This window comes from Cygnus atratus, chromosome 2 (assembly GCF_013377495.2).
Source record: "Cygnus atratus isolate AKBS03 ecotype Queensland, Australia chromosome 2, CAtr_DNAZoo_HiC_assembly, whole genome shotgun sequence".
NCBI lineage: Eukaryota > Metazoa > Chordata > Aves > Anseriformes > Anatidae > Cygnus > Cygnus atratus.
Genome location: NC_066363.1, coordinates 105,078,709 through 105,104,056, shown reverse-complemented (window position 1 = coordinate 105,104,056; position 25,348 = coordinate 105,078,709). Strand labels below are relative to the sequence as shown.

The following is a 25,348-nucleotide window of genomic DNA, read 5'->3' as shown; positions in this document are numbered from 1 at the left end:
AAGTAAGCTCACTGCAGTAAGCTCACCACCAGGGAGATCCCCCCAAAACTCACTGAGCTGCCCTGCCTGTCCACATAGCACTGGTAGGGTGACATATCAGTAGGACGGTATTTGGCATTTTTCCAAATTTGTTTCCCTTCCCCACCTACTTAGCTCTAACTCCTTCTGTCTGATGAGATGCCAGTTCACAAAACCATAGTTAGTATGCAAGACAGACCAGTTTCTTGCTAATCCTGCTAAGAGACAGTAGAAAACTCCTGCCTGTTTTCACTGGTATTGAGAGCTATTTATTGACGAAGCCTCTTTCACCTTGAAGAGAAACTGCAGTCACAGGAGCAGGTGATAAGAAATGAAACTCCATCAGTCCTGGAGGAAGGGACGAAGAAGTGTGAAGTCAAATAAAAAGTAAATAATATTCTGCAGGTATTGCGAGGCGTTCAGTGAAGGAACTGCAATGTTACATAGGCAGCACCTGGTGCAGCCACTGAACGAAGCTGGCATCCTCCAGGGAAGGAAAAACTCTGCAGCAAGCCAACGCATGTAACTGGGACAGTGCCACCATATCAGAAACCATCTACCAAAACTAAAAACAAAAGTATTGTGGGAGTTGTCTGTCACACCCTAGAGGGCACTATTGCCAAGTTAAAGAATTTACTCTCCAGGCATCATATAAAATAGGTTCTCATTAAAGGAACATCATTTCAGTACTGCTTTCCCTTCTTTCTCGCTTTGTAGCCAAAACCAAGCTAGGTGACAGTTCTTCAGAGATCAAAAAAAATCAAGCAGAAAAGAAACTAGTAAAAATTTTTCCCATCTGTTCCCACATTTGCCTGACTTATCTAAAGCCTTTTCCTCCCTCTTCCTTTAATGTTTTTAAGCAGGAGTGGAACAACTGAATTAAATTTTCTTCAGTGGTTTTATTTCAGATATTATCATCCTAGGCATATGTCAGTAAACATATGCCTAGAAACAGGTATATACAAGAAAATACATACGTGGCCAAAAAGCTTCTATTAAGAACTTGTTTCACCTATTTAAAATAACAGCCTCACAAATTAGATTTTTGAGTTGTATGATCCCCTCAAATACATGAGATGAGATCAGTATTATGATGTACCATATTTAGGTACATTAAAAATGTGATGGAGCAAGTACCTCACCATAATAAGATGCTTTCTTCCCTCCTGCCTTAAAACAGTACGTATGTGAATGACTTTGGACCTGCCAGAAAATAAACCCTGTGCTTCCCCATACAGTGAGTGCAGCAGGCAATGACAGAGCAATCCACTTTATATGATAGCATCTTCGAACACATGGTGGAGGAACCTTCCAACTTGGTTCTGGTGCAACATGCTACAGTCCGAGTTCATTTCAGCAGAAGTCTACTTGTGTTTTGTGTTTATCGATATGCTACAAATTGAACTTCACCTTGAATGAGAAACTACATTCTTGTGGAAGGATATAATAAAGAAAATCCAGCAGACCCTCTGAAATGAAGAGGAGGAAGCATGTAGTGGGAATATTTGGAGATTATTTTCTTGTTACAGTTTAGTTTCATCAACTAATAGGTTCAGATCCCAGCCACCATTGCTTGGGCCAACAAGAACACTCTTCAAAACCCACTAATACAACTGCTCTAGAAGACAGGGTGAGTGAATATTCCCTTCCTTTCAAAACCAGGATGTGTTTATTGATTTCTCTATTCACCAGCACCTCATGGGGCATACTTCAAAACCCTGCTGGTAGGAAAAGAGACGAGGAACATATCCTGCATGAAATTACAAAGCACTAATCAGTATGTCGGCATAAAAGAACCAGGATTTCATACCCTTTGCTGCTTATACTCTGTTGGAAAACAGCTCTCAATTAAAGCTAATTGATCAAATGTACTGTACTTTCTTTTCAAGTAGTAACACAGTTTTTTGCCTCAGTGACTTCAACAAAGCAACACAGAGAAACCTTGATTTGGATTACTGAAAGAACTTTCACAAGTATAAACATTAACCACACAAGTTCTTAGAATGGGAAGAAAAGAAACCATTCCATTCATTCAGCCATTAACTAAAATACTATCAACAGCTAAAAAAAAAAGAAAAAAAAAAGAAAAAGAAACATAAAAAAATAATAATCCAGAGCTTTGGAGTCATCTCTATTCAAATTGAAAATCAATAAGGTGAAGTTTGCCTGTGTTGGTAATATTTTGAAATAAAAGCAAGGCACATGACGTTACCCAGAGTCCTAATCAGAGTGCACACACTTTTTGAGGCACCTATACCCGGGATTTTGGATCAAAATGATAGAGAGAGAGAAAGTTCAAATCTTGATTTCAAAACGTCTTTAGTAGCCAAGGTAGTTTCTGAATTCAGGAGTTTTCTTTGAGTCAAGTTCTAATCACACTGAAGCCAAGTTTTAATTTTCATTATACTCTTAGAATGCCTCTTTTTCTCTCTCCTACCACCCACTCCACTTACAAGTGATCTGGAGCTCTGTTTTGAAGGTGGTAGAAACTGTCTCACATTGGTTGGTGTTTCCTTTTCAATGGAGTGTCGTCTCTGAGGCGGCTGCCGTCTCTCTGGCTGTGGTGTAGATGATATGGGCAAGAACTTGGGAGGCGCTAAAGATTCAACCGGTATAAAAAAATTAGTTCTCTGAAGAGAGACAATGTTGGATAACGTTGCTCAGTACTTAAAACAAACATTGATTTACTAGAATTCCTACTACTGGTGGCTCAAGTGACACACACACACTCAGATCATCTTCAGTACAGGTACAGTATTCTATATACATATAGTATAGGCTAATGCCTTGCACTCAGTAATCACATTTGATCTATTCAGCTGGTTCTAGGGTTCATCTTTACAGATTTATTCCAGTAATGTTCAATTTCAGCTTCCAACAAAAACTTCAAGCAAAATTCATGTAACAGAAGGGCAACAGAAGTGTGTAAAAGCAGCCACTGAGCTCTCTAATCAAAACTTACTCTTTCTGCTGCTGGTGCCTTCCTGAGAGGGGTCTTCCACTTGTGAGGGGGAGATGCTGCTGCTACTTGTTGATTTATGCACTGATTCCTCCTGGGTGGAAAGAGAAAAAGAAATAGAATTCCTCAGAAATTGTTTTTTCTTCTTTTACTGCTCCTCAGCACACAGAAATCTCAAGCTATCAAAGGTATTTTATGATGTTAAATCACTCAAAGCCTTAGAAGAAGTCCTCAGTTAAACATTGACTCTACACAGCACTGCGTAACTTTCTAAGCTTAACTTTTTCATAAACTGGAATAAATGGTACATTATAGGAATTCAGCGTATTTAAGCACTGCATGGAATAATAGGATCAAAAGAGAGGTGCATGAATCCACTGTAACCTGTTACTATTCCACCAGTAACTGCTCATTGTACTCAATTGCTAATTTGCAACTACAGGAGATACATTAAGCCAACTTTATGTCTCACATTAGTAAGGAACCAGCACTTGGATTTCTCTGGTCTTCAAAGGAATGAGAGGTCCTCATACAAGTGGCTCAGATACAGAGAAATTAATCTGATCTCCACTGCGCTGTTCTCTAATTCCTAATCTTGGTGCATTTCTCTCCTTTCTTCTGTATTTAAAAGAACTCTTATTCGTTTCATCACGACAGCCAAGAGCAAGTCCTGCATGATGAATGAAAGGCTTAGGCTAACATCTTTCAGCTTTCTAACACATCATGCCACCAAAATTAACAAATCCTTTCACCCCAAACCTCTGTCTTCAGCCACCGGATACTAGTAAGATACAGACCATCACAGGAGCCTCCCAAAGGAACAGAGTTGAAGGACTGATCGTGAATGCTGTTTAGCTCTAATGTGAATGCTTTTAACTGAGGAGATTCATTTAAATTGCCAAGATTTACAGATCAAACAAGGGACCTGCTCTAAAATCCAGGATGCGGCTGAGCCTCTCTCTCACGGATTTCTTTAGTTACACGAACTGCAGGCAGGAAAACCCCCACTAACTGAAAGTGCAGCCTTTGGTAACAGCAAGTCAGAAAAGCAAATCTGGCAGGGTCACTTCAACGGACACCAGGCATCACAGGACAGGGGCCCTTATAAATTCCCACCAGGTGATCTGTACTTTGTGCTCATCCCAAGGACACGTAGGCACTGTATGCAAGGATACTGTGATGTATACTCTTCCAATGCACTTGCCTCAAAACAATATTCTGCAAAGGGACTCCAACCAGCTCAGATCCCAAAACAATACATTCACTTTAACATACCCAATGTGCTCCTTCCAAGCATTTGAGATGGGAAGACTGTAAGAAAGTCTGAACAGCATATTTAATTACAACAGCTGTTGGGCTTCCAGAATCCAGAGATCTTTGTAGATATCTGCTTCACGCCACATGGTTGCCCTAAGAGACCACTGCAGAACTTGCAGGATGCGCTGTTCTCTGGATGTGGTCCAACAGAGCTCACAAGTCTCAAGTTAAACATTTACATTTTGTGAAGGAGAATAACCCCTGTATAAAGCGAACCATTGAACTGTCCACTCTCCAGAAGTCAAATCCATTACTTTTCCATTGCCGGAGAAGCTAAAAAGCTAAGATGGAGAACTAGGAAAGCTGTCAATCAAAAACCATAACCATGCTGCTCTGCTGCTTATTTCTACGAATGAAGAGCAGCCAGCACTTCAGAGAGAATGGAAACCAGAAGTACATTGTTTGACACAGTATCCTACCTGGACAACAGGTATTCCAAGTCTGTCATTTCTAATTACTTCTGCGCACAAACACATGCAAGGGAAGTGCTATTACTGCCCTACGATTTCTCAGACATGGAAAGCGTTTTTTTTTTTTTGGAGAATGAAATCTTGTGCAGGAACCAAATCTTGTGCCAAACCTTCCTACAAACTTCTTCGCATCAATACAGAAACTGTTGACTATTATGGTAGGCAATCAGACACTTTACATGTGAGGTTAGATAACCCCACCATCTGGAATTGCGCACTTCTCCACAGAGAACTAAACAATCAGATCATTCGTGTCCTGAGAAAGCTGCAGCTTTAAAGGCATCACCTTAAAACATCTGTCTATGTTACTGACAAAATTTTTGTCCAGATTGCTGTAGTTTCATTAGGAAGATACTTTTCCTAACTGTATTAAAAATTACTATTAGATTTCTACTTCTTTTAACCACACCAGGCAATATGGCACTCCCTGCTCCCCATCCGAAACCATGATTTTAGTGGAAATGAAGAAAAAAGCAACGACGGAATGTAGGAAGGGTTTGTACAATATTCATCCTTGCCAGCAAATGGGCACAGGGCTGTATCCTATGGGCTGTATCAGACCTTTTCTTTCACCTCTGGCTGGCAATGCAGTGTTGGGGTGTAGTCAGAAGCACAATACAGCTGAGAGAACAAAGGGGTTGCAGAGGAAAAAAAATGCATCTGCATCTCAGCCCATTTGGAGGTCCATAGCTCAGCAGTGCAGGTATTTGCAGCCTGTAATTAGGGCATAACAGTCATAATTTAACTCCCAGTGAGTAACTCTAAATAGGTTTAGTCCAATTCAAATTGCAGGCAAAGAGGTGCCTGAGTAGCGTAAAGACAAACAGGACAACACATACACTCTTCTGTGTGTTACATACAAAGCAAAAATCAGCAAAAAAGACATTTTTACAGAGCAAAGCTCACTTTCATCAAACGTTCTATGTCCCATCCCTTTTGTAAGCTTGGAAGATTTCACCCCAAATCCCTCCAGTATGTTTATTTACACCACGTTAGTACTGTTCCTGAAACCCAACCAGTACTCTGCTGGGCATCTTAATCATCCTACTTGCTTCACCAGCTACTTCTGTTGACTCAAACCAATACAGCATCTGTTCTCTGTGACAGCTCGATGTGGCTGATTTATTTTTCAATTTATCTTTTGCTGTATGCCCCAAAGCTTACTCCTTATGATTTTGCTTGCCTACACTGTATTCCCTAATCAATAGCCATAGTCACACATTTTATTTCCCCCCCCTACAAGAATCACTTAATGTTTCCCTTTACAGAATTTTCTTTTAGTAATTTCTGCTCATTTTTCCACGTGAAACATCATGCTGCATTAGCTTCAGGATGCACTGACCTACAAGCTGAGAAGCTCTGAGTTCAAGATCCAACTCTTTCATTGACAAGTCTCAATATTCCTGCATTCTGCCCAGCTTCATTAATATTAACAAAACCTCATATAGCCTCTATTGTAATTTTAAACACTGCTGAGAGATTTCAGAATGCAAATCACTTTGGCTTTCAGAATAGATGCACCAAATTATGCACCCATACAAGTCACCCATAGGATAACCCCTAACACAAAGAGGGCCACCTTCTCATGGATAAAGAAAGTACGCAAGAAGATATATTTATCCCCACATTTATTTCTCTCCAGCCTCCTATCTCTCAGCTTAGTTGCCTTTGTAAGCGCCCTGTCAGGAAACCCCACCCTCCTGATTTAACAGAGAGAAAGAGTCAGGGAAGACTGCCTTCCCCAGGCTAAAATTAGCCTCTTTATTCAAAACCCTGCCTGAATGTGCTTTCCAGACAGCTTAACTTTTAGAAAGGTTCCAACGCAGTAATATTACTGGTCCAGAAGACAAAACTCTATCTTGAGGATATAATACTGGTGCTTCTCGAGGACTATATATAATGTGGCTTTTAAGCTATAGAGCTTTTTAAATCCATCCTCCGTTTTATGGTTTTTAAAAATCATTAACTCTCCCTTTGAGAGAGAATGGATTCAACATTGTGTCCCCATCAAAGTGGTATTTACTTGTCTCTATCTGTGAAACATTTGCTGGGTGTTAGTTCCCAAGCCTACATGACAAATTAACCCACTGAATTTGCACTGAACTGCAACCTCTCCGGCATAGCTGATGCTCTTTACTTAACAGCTGGGACAACGAGGCTGGGCTCACATCTGAGGCCTTCAATGACAGCTCCTGCATGGGTGCCAGGAGGATGCAAACCATTTGCCTGCATCATTCCCAAAAGCATAATTGCTGCATATGCACTGTGGACAGCTACTGGGCATTTATGAAAAAAAAAAAAAAAAAAAGGATATACTAGGATTAAAGACAAAATCACCATTTAAGTTTTTTAAAGAATACTCTCATTTCTGAGGTCTGATCTAATATTCTTGAAGTTCTGCAGGCTGGCAAAACACTCATGGAGAATTCAGATTACAATCTACACAGACACTTCCTAGCGGATCAGTTCAGCAAATTAAGGAACGAGACTGAATTCTGACAAACAAGAAGTTGTGTCCTGATGTTTTACCTCCGAATCTGAGCTGTCAAGTTCAGCCAACGTGGGAGCCTTAAGGAGTCTCTTTCGTTGCACTGTCACTTGTGCGGCCCCATTCTGCTTTCCTTGTGGTGCCAGGCCACCGTTTGCTACAGAGGCATCCACTAATTTTCTTCCAGCCTCTGGCGCTGATACATCTAGCAAAAGAAATAGAACAATTGGTGCTTGGACCTCGTGCGCTAAATAGAACAATCAACTTTTATTCTGCCTTCTCAAAACTTACTGTCAAGGCAATTCACACAAAAGGGAAAAATATTTTGATAGTTATACGTGTGCAATTATTTTACTCCAGCAATACACTGCTCAGAACTACAGGCAATGGCTTGTGGCACAGAAGCAATATGGAGGAATGAAAGCAGTGGAAAAAGCAGCAGTGCAAAATACTAAAAAACAACCTCAGACTAATCCCAAGCAACTCTAAAAAATAATTCCCATGTTGAAACCGAAAATATTCTTCCTTCAACTTACAGTCTATAATTAACTATCAGAAGAATGCACAACCGTATCTGGACAAGTGGGTTTCCAGCGAATCTGAAGACAACACCACACAGAAATTATGAGGTTAAGCATGGAGTAAACCTAGTTATTCCTGTGAGGACAGAATTACACTTCGTTCTGCAGTATATGGAAAAGGAATGAGAACGAGCTAAATAACTAGCATTCATCAAAAATATGCGCCATTCCCTGGTTTGCATGGTCATTTGTATTAAAAATATGTCTGCGATGCCAAATCTTCATGTAACAGCAGCAACACGAGGATCCTGCTCTGTTTTCATCTACATGAGTTTTACAAGGATGTAACTCCACCGAATAAATTACTCAGGATTTCTGCCAGTGTGCAATGAAGATGCATGACTTGTAAGCCCAGGGTCAGCTGTGCTTAGCCTAGCTTAGCTTACACATTCAGATAATGACCTAGGCTTTGATATTTTAGGAGGGCTTAGATTTGGTCTGATAATTCAGTTTTGTCCCTGTAAACACACAAAGTGCACTATTCCAATCTGAAGAAAATTATGTTGGAGGGAGAAGGAAGAGAAGCTTTTTATCTTCCCATTTGCATGTATGCCTAAGCATCTGGTCTTTCTACAAATGTGTTTTTCTACACATCTAATTATATGACTCCTTCCCCAGTCTTGTAATAACAAAGTACCTCCAGGTATTTCAGGGTTAGTGTAATGAAGTGTTATTATTCCCATTTTTACACACGGTGACGAGAGGCAGGGAAGGCCGAATGACTCGTACCTTAGGTTACCAGGAGGACTACGACAGAGTAACGATAGAATCCAGGTATTCCCAGTGCTGACAACACAAGTACTCACACATCACTTGGAGTCACTTGCATCGCTGCCCTGGTCTAAACAGACACGGTCACTGCTGCCACAACACAATTTGCACTGATAATAGCTGTTCTTGCACTAGGTAAGTTAAAACCGCACAGTACAGACAAAGCATTTGTTGCAGCAGTAGGTCTGTTTTACAACGTTCTCACTGGAGCAGCTATTTAAAAGGAATAATAGGAAGAATAAGTTAAATGAATATATATGTTGAAGAATTAATTAGGTCATTGTTAAATGCTGAAAACAGAGAGAAAGGACGGGACATATTACAGTTCCTCTATAAATCATACCTTCAACTAGGAACGTAAGAAAAGGGGATTATTTGGGCTATTAAAGCCATGGTGACATTCCAAGCCTATGAATCGTGTACTACAGTGTTATTACTGCCTTCAGGTCCTCCCTACAAAGAATTGCAATCAAAGACTTAGACTCTCTAACCTTTAGTTCCTATCTTCAAAGGCTTTCCTAATGGATGTCCTGACTAGCACTATGGCTTCTAGGTCATGTTTTTTTCCCTACTAGATTTTTGCGAGTACAGCATGGGCGTCCTCCACATCAAATGCATTCCTGCCGTAACAATCGCTTAATGCAATCCCAGAAAGCGACAGCAGGAAAACGAAAACCAAACTGCCTCACCTCCCTGCTGCCAATACTTCTCGAGACCTCATAATTAGCTGGCATGCAGTTGATTGAAGAAGCTCATGGTTTCCCAAATGAGCAAGAGAAAAACCTTTGATTTGTCTTTTGATCGCACAGGGTGGTACCTGGCCAGACCGGCCAAAGCAGCAGCCCCAGCACCGAAGGTGACATCCCTCCTCTCAAACTTTCCTGGATGGTGACTCCCCGCCCGGTGGTAGGGAGGCTGGAGCATGGACTGGAAGTATTGTTGGAGTCACTGGGAGAAAAATGATGGGACAGCCAACAGTATTGCCCTCCTTGCAAAAAACTGTACACACAATAGGTTTGGGGAAAGCAAACAGGAGGGAAGGTCCACCCGATGTCCCCTAGCACTAAGGGATGTGATATAGAGAACTATGTATTCACGGTCCATGACATGAATTGCTTGCTGTTGTTGTTTTGTTTGCCTGGTTTGTTTTCCAAGAACACAGGCCCCAGAAATGGAAATTTCCGAACCATATTAGAGGTAATTTATGAAGCCAATCACTATCTAGAAAGCCTAAAACTGTTTTTATTTAAGCTTACATATGTATGAGTTGTTTAGAAACACACTGTTTATGACTTCTGGAATAGCCAATGAAGCTTTAGGTGAATCTAGAAGACAATCCATAGTATTTGTTTTGAAGGGCTCTTCGGTAGGGACTAATCATTTATCGCCATTCTATCCTCTAGAGACAAAAACAGGGAATGTTTATAGAATTTGCAAACACTGAAGAATACCTCCTTCCCTCAAATAAAACTAAAAACTCATCCATTTATAAAACGTTTTTGGACAACAGTGATTGAGTTCAGTTTATCACTCCTGCAGTTATAGTACTGGATATAAATGGATTATCATAATTTAAGGAAAGAATCGTGAAAATTCAGTTTCATCCAGCAGATTTCAACAAAAATAACTTGTTCCAAAATTAAAAACAGAATTTGTTAGCTCATACAGAGCAAAAATAGTATCACTTTGTATAAGCTATTTTTGTGGTGTACTCAGGCAGCAGAAACATTACCATGTGGCAAATAATCATATATCACCATAAACAAGTTAAAACTAATCAGGATAAACAAGTCAGAAACAATGAGTACAGTGATGCTTATTAAAATGAGTATAACAGAAGAAATTCATGGAAAATTCACTGAAGCAAAAAAAAAAATATTATTTTTTTAAAACAGCCTAGAATTAAGACTTTATTAGATAATCAGACACACTGGGAGAGTGTCATTTCTCCATGTTTTCAGGCAGCGATTACAATGCACAGTACTTGCAAATTGGATTAATGTTTGGTTTCTTCTGAGATTCTTTTAAACTATCATTACAACAGGCAAATGAAAGAGGTCTTGGATTTGATTACTTGAGCTTTGTGTTGGCCTTCCCTAACTAGCCAAAGAAGGGGGAGAAAAAAAACCACACAGGATAATAAGAAATTCACCTTGATCTACATGTAAGATTGTTTCTTATGAAACAAAGAATTAAGCAGACCACACATTACATGCAAACTACAGCAGTCATGTAACTAACTATACGTTGTCTGCTCCTAAGCACCTCTCCTTAGCAAATAATGACAACAGAAACCTGAATTTGGTTCTGTACAGCAAGTGTACTCCTCACCCTCATCGTTTTTACACTGAGTTTGAAAGAAGGCTGAAGTGGAAAGAAGGCTAAAATGGGTTTGCAGAATTGATACTCGTTTACATTTTGCTAGTTATGATGCCAGTATACTAGGAAATATTATAGAATGGATAATGGTAACAGAGGTATGCTGCTCCTTTTAATGGGCTGGGCTGGTGAAGTCAAACATGAGAACTAATATATCCAAACGGCTGGTCTTTTGCTGGTGCTTGCATCACATTCTTTATTATGTTATCTAAATGAAGAGATTACTGGGACTTGGTGGAGTTCCTTCCTCACACTGGTGCGAGGCATAGGTCATGCAAAACCAACAGTAATACACATCATCTCCCGGCGCTGGAAATAACAGGAATAATCCCTGTGAAATTTGGATTTCATTTTTCTCCTCTCTCTTCTCCCCTGTTCCCTGTTGCTTACATAACAGCTTCAAAAAGGTGTGCACACAGCTTTGAGGTAAGAACTTGAGTGTTACGAGTATGAAAGACTGGAATTCTGAGCCATATTCAATGCTGCTCTTAAGCTATTTTTCTATGAGAGAAAGCAGCCAATGCCTGCCTTAGTCCCTAGCTGATACCAGAGTACCTCTCAGATTATTCTCATTACACGTGCCTACTGCTCGCTCCTTCTATTCACCATCAGGAAAATGCACTCCTCCTCCCCTCCTCGGGATGACAGCAGCAGGGAGATACGTGGCGCTGGGCAGCATGACATTGACATATCAACTACACCAGTGTGGTGCCAGAGAAGGAGGCAAACAGCAAGTGTAATAAAGCCCTGAACCTGTCCTTTAGCACTTAGAAGAAAACAATTCTGATATTCAGCAGGTTTGTGCTTTTGTGACAGAGATTCTGTCAAGCAGAGAGCAATGAAAGCAGTGAAAGAGCAAATATGTGGAAAGAGTGATCACAGAATGAAAGCACAGACTACCCCACCTCCAAAATAATGAAAAAGAAAAAAAGTAAAAACATACAAAGCAACAACACTCAAAACAACTGCTTATCTGCTTACTACCTACATCCCAACACATCAATTTCATTTGTACCGCTCATCTGGTATCTCACATCCAGCTAACTGGAATGTTTTAATCATCCTGAATTAAATTCTAAAGACAATTTATCAGCTCACTCAGTCACGCAATGATACTACTTGCTTAGAACCACATGACTTGGAAAAAAAACCAAAACCGATCACATTTAGCAGATGGATAAAGAAAACAGGAAGAGTTCTTCAGTGGTCAGTAAAAAAGTGCAAATCCAAGTACAGCATAGATTGCTACGAAGCTACTTCTTCAAAACAAAAACATCATGGTAACGAATTAATGGATTATGAAGGGAGAATTTACAAAATATTTTGGGGATTTAGACAAATGAGGATGTCTCAGGATTCTTAAAAAATAAAAGGCAAAAGAAGAAGCAAACAGATACATGCAGAAGGACAGATCTGAACACTTCCCTTTCATTGGCACTGGCACATTCAGTTTTATAGCCTTAAAACTGAAGGAATTGACAATTTTCAGGCATATCTGAAAGCAGCAATTTTTTGAAAACTGAAGTTTGACAGCTTATGACGTTATCTGACTTCCAGGGGAAGCTTCAGCTTTCTGTGGAGTAAAACATGACACCAAGTGCATGCAGAATTTGGATCCCACCGGACAGCCGTAGCAGCTGTACCATACAACATCAGCGTAAGGTTTCACAAAAGGGCTTGAGCTGGATCAACAGCTTGCCACCGCCTCTGACGGGGAGAGCCTGTTCCTTCCTCCCATCCACCCATGCTCATTATCTACCCAGCTCTCTGATCATCTGATCAGATAGTGAACAGGTTTAAAACCCTAAAAATAGCAGAAAACCAACCTCGCAAAAAAAATTAAGTATTTGTGCCTGAGTTACGTGAGTTGAACCAGTTTATCTTGTGAATAAATGAGCGCAGAGGAGGAGGGGGAAATCACATGTTTGGGGGGGATTTTGGGGGAGAAAAGGAAGGAGCAAGAGCCCACCCCCCCTTTTCTTGGCAATGGCAAGCTTTTTACTTGGCCATAACATGAAACCACATTCAGAGATAAATCACTTGTGAACTTCACGCCTATATTACAAAGCTATTGTATTTTATTATATCATGGTAATCAAATAACTTCTATATGGTCTTTCTAGTTTGCAGTGGGCCAGCATTTCAATCAGATTATGCCTTTTTAAGGGAAAGTGAGGCTAGAGAGTGGATAGAGAAACAGAGGAAGAACACTCTGCAAAAGTACTGGGTGAGATGTTTCTAGGTGCAACTGGAAGGAGGGAAGGGAGGGTACAGCTGGTGTTGCTTCTTCACAAAATGAGGGCATGGATTTATTTGGTAACTTTTTTTTTTTTTTCAGAAGTCACCCAAGGGAAATTAGGTAAGAGCCAACATAAGAGCTCTCCTCAGTGCACAAATCTTTGAGGATAATATAGAATATTTATAGCCTCGATGATGGAGTCTTTAGGGTTGAGCATCCTGTTAGTGCACATCAAAGGAGGACCAAGTTTACTTTAGGGCTAGAAGGCACAAACTCAGGAGTTGCTGTCTCTGAAGCTGAACACATTTGTACAGTCACTGCTTACCCTAACTATTGCCCACTAAGAGGAACCTTTAAATTTGGTATTAGATAGTTGACGAAGATCACCTATTGAATCATCTCTATCAGCTGTTGGCAGCAAACCCTAGCAACTTACTTTGCTAACCAGGAAAGCTGGAAGGTTTAACCTGTTTGGAGTGAATGTCTTTCACTTTATAACTCACAAAATATTTACTATAAAGACACTCGGTAGAACTGAGAGTTCCTTTCTAGATTAGTGTCATAGGTGCATTTTGTTAAATCTAGAAAGGCAGAAGAATTCAAAACTTGGTTTTGGATGCTCAAGAAAAATGAAGTACTGCAGAAAACAGTCTAGTCAAAAAGTGACTGTAAAGACACCAATGTCAGATTAACAAATAATAAGCAAATCAGACTCAAAGGTGACACTGTTTTCTACAACCCTTTTAAGAGTTTGGAACAGCTCCAGGCCACCTTATTATGGTTATTTATTTAAACAGAATTCCAGCACTTTATTTCAGGTGAAACACAGCTGTCTCCTATACCTAGGTATCCTTTTCTCAGAGGGGAAATGCAGGTATTAACAACAGTAATTTGTCTTAAGTTTTGTTTTCACTGACCATATCTTGGAAGAATCCCTTCAAGTTTCTTTCTTAAATGGGACTTCAACAAACAGATGGAACAAATTTCACAATAAGCACAATAACCACGTCAGGTGTTGTTGCACCTTTTACCTGACAAGTCAAAACTGTAAGACATGCTAAGAGGCCGCATTGCTGTAAAAAAAGAAACAACAAAAAACAACAAAAAGAAAATAATTCAGCTATTAGAAAAGCAGAGAGGTAACGAAAACAAAAGATTAACTCCACTTGAGGCATTTTGGATTCTGTTGCCTAAATCCAAAATGTCAGACATACTATTGCTTTACTGGAGTAAAGCCTGAAGTCTGAAAACTACAGTAGCATAAATGGGACTTGCAAACAGAGCAAGCATAAAGATATCTGTAGAATTATAGAACCAGATTTTTGGAAATCAATAAATCAAATACCAAAACAAGAGGCAAGTATCTTAAAAACACAGTATTTTCAATTAAAATGCCATGAAGAAAGAAAGGGGAAGGGAAAAAGAGAAAGAGAAAAAGGAGAGAAAGAGAGAGAGCTGAAAAAAAGTTGAAAGTACAAAGCCACATTTCACACAAGTTTCAGTGACCTGAAATAAATACTTCTAATTTTTTTTAAGCATAATCTCCAATGATTATAATTAAACTAATAAAGAGAGACACTCAGGCTAAGTTTGACCATTTATTTCCTTGAATAGGAAAGAAAAAAAGGCCTAACAGTGTGATTTGTGGTGATTCTTGTTCTTTAAAAAAAACACACAACCTTATGCGGATTTAGCCTTTAAAACGTATCCTTAATATTATCCTCTCTTTTTTAGGGCCGCTAGCCGTTTTATTCCTAGATAAGAAAGCGGTCAGATGTTCTTTATTTCTGGGAAGTTTACATAACCAATAGCTTTGTTCCTTGCCAGCTTAATAACAAAAAATCACACATGAAAATAAAATCTCTGGATACAAGAAAATCACATGGCATAGCTGTTGAACCTTCCTCCAGGCCTTTGGTCTGCCCATGGTCCTAGCTCCAAACGCACACAAACCTCTGCTGTGTTCAACCTACCCACGTTTCAAGTTGTGCAGTGTAATTCAGGGAGTAGACACTCGACATATTCTCAACTGAACCCAAAACTTCAGTATACTAATCCAGATAAAAGCAGGCCAGGCCCAACTACAAGAATGTACCAGGACACACCAAAACTGACATCAGCTTACCTGTGATACCTGTGGGTGATAAACACACAGCGGTCGTATGAAAGGGTCTGTCAGGCACACATGCCGCTATGTGAAAACAGGTTGAAAAAGCATTGTACTGGGACAACTTTTGCTCATGAGAGCAAATTTAGGCAGGGAGCACTGTAGGTGGCTGACTCTGAGACAAATTTGGGAGTCAGGGCATTTCTCCTGGAGTGTATTACCTAGACAACATCAGCCACAGACAGCAGCGCAGAACAGTATCTAAACTGCTGTCCAAACTTAACATAAAGGCAAATACATTTTAAAGTATAGGGTTGTTATCACCTAATGGTATGTCCTAACTGAAGGTTAATGAAACAAGAGCATGAAACAAAGTTTTCTCTAAGCTCCATTAGCTCAACTTGAGTCATAAATCCATACTTTCAATTAAAAGGGCATGTACCTCAAGGCTGTGTTTGCCTTGATAGTTTATTCTGATGATCCGCTGAGCTTGTTTGAAAACTGATTCAAATTCTTCTACCCAATGTCTCCCTCTGTAAGTGCAGCTAACAAGATTAAATTACCATTTCCAAAGAAGTTTCGGCTTAACAGCAGCCAGCCCTGGGCCAGCCACACAGCCCACCAGCAAGGCTCAGGGGCTGGCACTTTGTTTCCAGCTGCTCTCTTTGCTCGGTGGCAACTGGGATGGAGAAGATCTCACCTGTATGTGTGGGTTGTGTAGAGCATGTAGACAAAGCTGGGAAGCACATGCCACGGGTCCACTCATATTGCAGAGGATATTCAAATGCAGTTATGTGCTTGACTGCTATAAACTGAGCAACAACGAGTAACTCTGCAACATGTGGAGTGTACCACATACTCCCAAATTTCCCATTGTAATACTTTTTTTTTTTTCTCATATCAACAAATATTTCTGTCCAGATGGTATATGTCCCACACTGTGCTTCTCCTTAGATTTGCAATCCTTAAATCCTTTTGCCTTGCATTTTTCTACACTAAATTACATTCAGTGGTCACCTAAACTATATGGCAGATCTATCGGTATCATATTGAAGGTCACTAGCATTATTCTATCGCCAATTCTGCACAAACACATTGTATTCTAAAAGGATCTCTGGGCAAAACAATCATTTCAATGTGACAAAAACCCAAACCTCATATTTCAACATAAGAAGCAATTATCTTCAAGATCCTTGCTCTTTTTTCTTCCTCATGCAAGCAACAAATAAGAATGTATATGATTCCACATTAAAAAAATAAAATCTTCAACACTACAGTTGGGAAGTAAAACTCGCATCCCCTTTTACACCTCCAGTAATATGACATTTAATCCAAACAATTCACTAGACTGAAGGGGAATTATCACAGTTCCAAAGTTTAAAAATAATATTCTCTTAAAAAAGAGGAAGAATTGGTGGAAGACAGGTATCCTTCACTGGAGGACATACCCTGAAATCAGTTCAGGAAGTCCTAACCAGTAATACTCCAAAATCTAAGATTGTTTTTAGAAACTGTTTACTAAATGGGTTTGATGTAATTTATATCAGTTAAAAATTGTAAAAATCTATTAGATCAAATTTGCTACCTCTTACAAGACATGATAGTTCCCTAATGGAGAACGTGCAAAATACTGAAGTTTAATGTTTGAAAGAAAAGCAAAGAATTGTTCCATGATTTTACAAACTTCCTATATTTGGAAAAATGTCTAGGGCTATTAGAATCATTAGTTGATACAACAAGCATAAATTGAATCAAAACTAGAATCTGGAAGGCCCAAAGAAACAATATCCAAAGCACCATGCATTTTAAAATGTACCCAAGCATTCACCAAACTCTACAATGTACTCTATCAAAGAACGATGCAACAAAACGACTAATGAAACCGTTTTCCTCTAGAGAGAATGGGTTGTCACAATCCACTTGCATCTGGATCAGTGCCTTTAAGCACATGTGGCAGGCACAAATATTCTGCAAAAGCAACAACAGAGCACACGTGGATTATTTCATGCTTTTTCAACCATAAGATGCCACTTCTGCTCTTCAAAAATCAAGCTACTTCAGCTTTCCTAATGCAGTTTAAATACCATGCTTTTAAAGTAAAGTATGTCACAATGTAGGGCGGCATTTGTCATGCTTCTGTCAATGTCAGAACCATTGAACTAATGCGAATTGGTGATCATTGCAAAGTGTAATATTGGTATAATTTCATAGTGGGTTGTTGAATGTACACTGCAGAAACTAATAGCTTTGCAGTAAAAGTCTTAATTATTTGATCAACTGAAAACATATACAAGCACATGCTCCATAACTTATGAAATGAAGCAAAGATTTAGATTCAAAATAGAAGCAATACTTCCAGCAAACAAAATCAAAGCAGATTTTAGAATCACTGAGTGAAAGCAATGCTTTCAGCAAACAAAACGAAAGTAGATTTTCAAATAAAATAAGGAAATTGATGATGCTAGCAACAGGAAATGAAGAGAAAAAATTAAGAACAGACACGTAAAGAATACTTACAGATATGTAAGGAATATTGCACTGGGGAGAACCAATATCCATTCCAGTCTGAGCAAATCTAACATTAACTGTCACATCTAATGAGCAATATAATGTCGTTAAATTTATCTAATGCTTACATTAAAAACATGATGGGATCAAGTTGAATCATACAGTACCTTATTTTTGAAAATAACTTAGCACAAAGACTACACAGCCCTAGCAAAGTCATTAGGTTTAGTCTCTCTTCATCTGAATGGGCAATAATAATTTCTATCTTCAGTGACATTTGCATAGATATTGCTAATATTTCTGCTTCTTATGTGGGAACTTTTCTGTGAATGCTGCTGGTAAAAACTAGCAATGGACTTACCCAGCCTGCTACGCCTGATCTCATCAGGTGAGACTGGACGCAACTTTCTCTCTGCCTTGATTTCCTCCAATATCCTCTCATGAAGGCTGCGTGGCCGTGGTGGGGTTGGTTTCAGTTTTCTTGCAGAGGCCTTGGTATATAAAGATAATTATATTTACATAAAACAGTGCTCCCTTGAAAGTAGATGTCACACTGGGGGGAGGGGAGAACGACACAATAAAATGTGGCATGTTGTGATAAGATTTTATGTGCACTCATTTCTAAAACTCACAGAAAACATAAGAAGAATTGCATTTTTCCGTGACTCAGAGATAAAGGGCTGCTGGTGAGAACAGCTATTGACTGCTGCAAGGCATCACACACTGTTCTTCAAGAGACCACATTCTATATACATAAATCAGTATTTCTGAAAGACCGCGTCTGAAAATGTAATATTTAACACATTCCCTGAACACAGACATTTTTTAAAAAGCCACATTTTTGTTAGGAAAGAAGTACGCTGGATTACATACAGGATTTAATGGAGGTCGTGATCGGATGAAATCCAGGATTATTTCATGGGCACTCTTTTTTAATCGAGGTGGAATGTCACCGTTGACCTGAAAAGGAGAAAGTGAAATACACACATATTTCCATGCCTTGCATTGATACTCGTGCAGATGATGAGAAAAAAAGAAAATCTGCAACATCCCTGACAGAGCCTGCAGAGTTCTGACACCTGCACTAGATGTAAAATCCCAACAGTCCTGAACAGAACAACAATCTGTATGCATAGCACAGGCAAGCAAAGACTTAAGGGAAAGCTTTTCAGCTTTGCAGATAGCTCCAGAATAACCACAGTTCCAGCAGCATCAATCAGCAGTACTTAGGATTTTGAAATGATGGAATTAAGTATCAAGGCTGCAACCACATCTATGGGAGAATGCAGACAAAGCTCGTATCTCGTTTGGAGGAAAAGGTGCCAAGACCATTTCTTTATGAACATCTATTTGAACCATGGCTCTCTGCCAACCATTACACAGTCTCTAACAGTCTGCTCGTAAGTTTTGAGCCCAGTTTTTGGATCTGCTTAACATCTACCAAACTCTGATATGAAAGCAAAAACTGCACCAGGACTATCAGCAATGAATTGCTTTTAGCAATGGATGAAAAATAAGCTTCCCTTGTTCTTTGCCTGACAGGCCAGAACCTCTCTCTGCTGTTCTGGCCATGAAGAAAGAGGTGCCCTGGCGTGGAAATCCCAGCAGAAGGAGAGAAAACCCCTGGGCATGGTTTCATAGACACCTCTCCACCTGCACTTTAATAAGTTACTCAAGGGTAAAGCAGAATTTGCCAATACGTCCAGAGAGTCAAGTTGCTAGAATGCCACGGCATGACACTGAAAGTACAGGGAGAGACCAGAAGAGGAGCTGGGTGGGAGTTGTTCCTGTTTGCTTGCTTTTATCTGAAGAGACAGACATTTCTTCCTCAGGTATCTCATTTTGAAGGTAGGACCATACACAACACATCACAGGAAAGAGTCAGCAATTCACTGCGTGTACAGGATATAAACAAGGCAAGGGAAGTTTTCCTGTCATCTGAAGAATTTATGAACTGTAAGCTGGGAATAATTGTATGGATTTGCTTAAGAAATCCATCTGTCAGGTTCAGCCTGTGTGGCACAATGCCCAAGCACACTGTCAGAGAGCATCCTATGCCATACATCTTTCTGGCACCTTCTATTGCTACACAGTACCTGGCTATCAGCCCTGTCCTCCAATTTGAAAGAAATTCCTGCAATACTGTACTTCTTAGACTAAATGTCCCAGATTTCATCACTTTTTTTTTTTTTTTTTTTTTTAAGGGCCAGATGGTTAGACTTTCTTTGGGAGACTCTTCTTACAAGCTCTGTAGCCATGAAATACGTGTAAAGACAGCTCTGTTTTGTCAGATCACGTGTGTGCTTGCTAACGAGAAGAAATGCTGCAGTCAGAAAAATGGGTTTACATCCCCACACGGTCACCGAAGCATGAACCCTAACTGAACTTCGCTAATGCCACGCAGCTTCCACATAAGCTCTGCTGACCTGGGACGTGCCCTGGTTCTGGCCTGAGGCAGAGTGACAGCCTCCCATCGAAGACTCATCCTTTCCCTGATACGGGATCGGAGGCAGAGTTCCTTCAGGGGGACGTTTCATTGCTTCCTTTGGGACTCTTTCTGGAGGTACCCTACCCCAGACATGGTCTAATTTCCATTTGTTCCCCACCCCATTAGCTTCCTCAGAGGGAACTTGATGCTGTATGGCACAGAATACCAAGCTGCTAAACCATGTGGCGTGACATCTTCCTAAAAACTGTACAGAAAAATTAAAAGGGGAAAGATTTATATTAAATGGTGATTTGACATTTTATGATAAGGAGGATATTATTTTAAGTGATGTGATTGATTTCTCCTGTTTAAAGACCGAGCAATTCTTCAATGCCAGCGTGGTTTGCAGGATCCTTAATGAAATGGTGAGTCTCTCATCCCCAGGTTACTGTTCATCAGATGTCAAAGCTGATAGCTTAAGTTGCGAGCTATTACCATCAGAACAGCCATTTTGTACGCTGATAATCTCAATTCCAGCCTTGGGGAGCAACTCTCTGCACCACGCTAGGAAATAAATAATACATGGCTCTGAGCCTTTCACCTCAGGGCACTCTCTGCACTGACTTAATGCCACCAGAGTGTAATTAGTATCACTATTTCCATTTGATTGGAAAAGGGTAAAAGCAAGATTTGCTTAAGTGATTTTCCACAGGATGCAGAGGAATCTGGTGGCAAAGCAAGTGGATGTTTATCAGTTGCTTCAGCCGACAAGCCAGGATCGGGAGCACCAGCAGAAGCCCCCTTCTCACACTTGGCTCCCAAACAAGATGTTGACAGGAAAGACACTGAAGGGAAGCTTTTATCTTCTCTGTCCATGCTAGATCTATTTCTTCACTCAAACCGACTCTCCCTGTAATGAGCAATTTAACATGCATCTTTTAATTAATTAATTAAAATTCATGGCTCAATTAAAGTCTAAATCAGAGCTACATTGCACAGATGCAGCCACGGCACATGCAGAATACAAGCAAAATGATCTTGGTGCTCACATACCACACTGCCCCAAACTGCAAACCAGTATCTAAATAAATACCTCAAAACATTGTAATCCTATCCTAAATCTTCATGTGTATAAAATGGCTTTTGTACAGCAGTATGCATTAAAACTGGCCAGGTGGGAAAAGCATAATCAATGATTACAAAAATCAGCCAGAAATTTAGAGATCTGAACAGCTAAAGCACAGAGAAATTACCACATAATCCTTGCTTCCATCAAATTTTAATATATAGAGACTTGCAGTTAAAATAATAACTTCAAATGGTACTTGGTGACCTGCACACGACTCGCAAGAACTATGTCACTCATCACTGACATTCAACTATCTCAGCCATTTATTTTTCACATTATAAAAGGTGATAGTATTAAGTAGAAGACTCCTATCTCTAAGTAACAGATAAAATGAAACTGATGCTTTTGTACCATCTAAAAATTTTCACTTGAAATGAAATTGCGAACACTGACATCGTCAGAGGGGACGTGCTACATCATTCCCAAAACAGCCCATGCTGAAGTCTGGTTGCGAATTCAAGCTTTGTAAGTAGATAGATATGCATTTGTCAAATTTCATTATGCAGACTGTGTAGTGCTTTAGTTGTCACCTGGTTGTCACACAGGGCATATCAATTTGCTGATTTAGCTCCATACAGAAAGGTCAAGCAGCAGTGTCTATTCTTTGATCCTGCACGTTGTAAACCACTGTATTCATGCTGCTGCACCTGCACATCTATTACGGATACAAGTTTATGATCCCCTATAATAATCGTGGTACTTAACAGAGCCACTACTTCCTTGGGTAGCCCTAAAGCATGGTTAAGAACTGTAAAGCTCGCTGCTATACCTAGGATTTCTGGGAGTGAGTGTTTTGTAGGAGAAAAAAAAGCCATTAAAGCTGCTAAAGCAAACACGCCAAGATTACAAAATGCCAGGATGAAAGTCTTCTCGTTCCCATGACAACCACAGAAACAAAGACTCCTGCATCAGGGGGACAGAGAGATGACAAATTTGGAATTTTCGTATCTACTAAAATAGAAATGCAGAGGTCACTGAAACTAATGAAACTAGCTATTTGCAAAAAGCCCAGAATGTGACATTTTACATCAAGACATTTTGAAGAATTGCCCTATGACAGAAGACTTGTGAGAACAGACAGCTCCAGTTATTGGTATCTGTTAACACTGCTGACAGTCTAAAACACCAAAATAGATCCTAAGTGATGCACCTAACAGGAACATCTGCTCCTTTGCTAATTTTTACTAGAAGTACCGAGCAGTCAGGGACAGATCAAGCTACTCTTTTAAACACAGCATTACATTCATAAAAAGGAGAGTAAAGACTTTATCTAACATTTTATTTACTTAAAAATGATCCACCTCCTGTTATCTTCAGTGGCATGCATTTTCACAAGCTGTCAAGTCTAAAAATACTACCCATAACTTTAAAGCAAAAAATGTTTTTAATAAAAATTTTGCCAAACATCTGCTTTGACTGATAGAAAGAAACATAATCCATCTTTCCCAGGCTGCTTTAAAATTTAGATTTAGGACTCTTGTCATTTCCTCCTCTTCTCAAGAAGCATGACAGTTTTCTCTGACGGGAATATATATAATTAGCTCTGACCCATAAAAGTCAGCTAAACGATGCTGTATTTATGACATCTAACCAAACTTGTAATTCTGTATGAATCCTCCAGGCTCCACACATTTCATATCAAACCGCATTCTATTCTGCATGTTTGGCACACTCTTCAAGCAGACCCTGCAGCAGAATCCAAATTACTGGATGGAAGGTTTATAATAAGAAAAAAGTTAGTTTTCTAACACACAGTCTTCAGCAGTTTTCAGATGAAGCCAGCAATTGCACGAGAGACAGCACTACAGGTCCTGTACCTACAGCTGATCGTAATCCCAATTCACGTTTATGCCCAGAGGTCACTTTGGACAATCTACCTAGTAGACAAGATAGCAGGACAAAAATAGATGCTTTCAGGGATTTTGCATACGGCAAGAGTCTGGATGAAGAGAACAGCAGCTGTGCCTCCAAGACCTACAACATAATGAAGAAAATCTCTTCAGAAGAGGCAGGAGCTCGCTCAACAGAAGATGAATTAAAGCCCAGCCTGCCAAAAGCAAAATCAGATCACCCAAGGGTACCCATCCAGAAGAAACTACTATCTTGATTGCATACAGTAATCAGGGTCCTGAGGTGACTTCTTCTTTTGCAGTGGGTAGGCGGGTCAGTTAGCTCTGTTTTCTGAACTGCGAGCGTAAAGATAGATAGATATCATTCCTGGGTATGTATTTTCCCCTATTAATATTTAAGCAACAGAAAGCTGCTGCAGAAAATGAAAATAGTCTGATAGTCTGAATCCACACCTTGGTTAGGAAAATACTTCCACTTCATACACAAAAGGCCTTTATATTTGTAACAGGACTCATGTATTTGTTCTCCATGGAGTAATTTCAAATTTTTCCTCCTCTATTTTTTTTTCTAATGATCTCAAGTGCATGATTTCTTTCCCTTTCCTCTCTGAATTTTTCAGGTGGAATCCTGGCCTTCTTACTAGCAAAAGTTTTGTGAATTTTTTTCAGGAATACAAGTATAGTTGAATACAAGATATTCTAATAAGATGTTTCCATTGTAACTAATAACAGACAAACATAAATAAATGTCAGATATAAATGTTGACAATGACCAAGTACATGCCTCTGACAAAGGGGTTTAAAATGTTTTACTACGGATAAGGATCCTTTTAGATCAGTTGCTGCCTTATCAGGAAGAACATCTTTACGATGAACACAATATAAACTAAAAGGAATAAAAGAACAAGGAGACGCCAGTAAATATCAAATGGGCTCTGATAAAAAGAGTGCCTCGGGTCAATCTTATATGCACTTTCATGAGAATCTAGGAGGAGACCCATCAACACTCTCCAGCTTGCCTTAGCTTCTTTTTTTTATTTTCCACTTGAAAGTAGCAATATGATATGCTGAAAACAACTGAGCTCAGTTTCTACAAATCGAAGGTTTAAAATGGTTTACACAAAGTGTTCCTTGACAACTCTTAGCAGATCATGGTACTACAAGTTTTCAAACACTGCAGGTTTTAATTTCTTGTCACAGTTCATGTAACAACTTGGTGGCACTTTATATTCTGGAATGCCACATTTATTCCAAAAATTATGCTGTATCTCAACATAAACATTCTCCCCAGTAAAAGCCTAACACCATCTCTCAGTAGAAAGCATGACAGGACCGTTGAAATGACTCTTAAGGTTATCATAAACCAACAGAAATCATTTGTTCAAGCATATGATATGTAGGAATGTCTTTCAAAATTTTGAATTTTTCCTGCCATATGGAAAACAAAATACTCAACATTTGTTGGTTTCACATTTTTCCCCTCAAAATACTACATAGATTTAAGATGCCATATAAAACCCATGAACATTAGTACTATCTACATGACATCATAATTTCAGTGTTCTCAGGAAAAAAAAGAAAAGAAAAAAATTGAATGAATGAAAAAAAAAGTATAAAAAGAAACAGAAAAAAAAGGAAAAGGAAAAAAAATAAAAAGAATTATTTCAGATTTGACAAATTCTGGTAATTCTCTTGACTTACCATGACCTTTCTTAAGGTATAGCGTTTGGATCTAATATCATCCATCAGCATTTCATAGGGTGTGAGCTGATATTCTATGGGGAGTGGGTTGTACTGACGCTCTTGAACCTTCTTAAGTTTGACACCATTCCGTAAATCTCGCATCACTTGTACCCAAAAACGAGCCTGAAGAGAAAAGAGAGCAAAATTTTATTTAATACCTTACCCTTGCATACCAATTCAGATTGAACTAAAGTTGCTCATTCCCCTTTCAGGACACGACCCAATATGCAGAGCTTTATCATTTTATTTTTAACACATCAACCAGACCCATTTTGTCCATGGTGATTTCAGATAAGTCCATTTTTAACCCTGAATATAACAGGACTCATGTATTTGTTCTCCATGTAGTAGTTCCAAATTC

The 25,348-nt window shown here is 39.4% G+C and overlaps 1 protein-coding gene across 6 annotated transcripts in view; it reads right to left on the bottom strand.

Moving 5' to 3' along the window:
* Nucleotides 1–25,348, bottom strand: part of SPIRE1 (spire type actin nucleation factor 1) — a 129,844-nt gene that overhangs the window by 11,333 nt on the left and 93,163 nt on the right. For all 6 annotated transcript variants that reach the window (XM_035565354.2, XM_035565355.2, XM_035565356.2 and 3 more), the window contains 6 exons: nt 24,946–25,110; nt 18,711–18,797; nt 18,199–18,328; nt 7,294–7,457; nt 2,981–3,071; nt 2,472–2,614 (listed from right to left, as the gene is read on the bottom strand). In XM_035565354.2, coding sequence (XP_035421247.1) covers nt 2,472–2,614; nt 2,981–3,071; nt 7,294–7,457; nt 18,199–18,328; nt 18,711–18,797; nt 24,946–25,110 — 780 coding nt within the window. The remainder of the gene's footprint in view (nt 1–2,471; nt 2,615–2,980; nt 3,072–7,293; nt 7,458–18,198; nt 18,329–18,710; nt 18,798–24,945; nt 25,111–25,348) is intronic.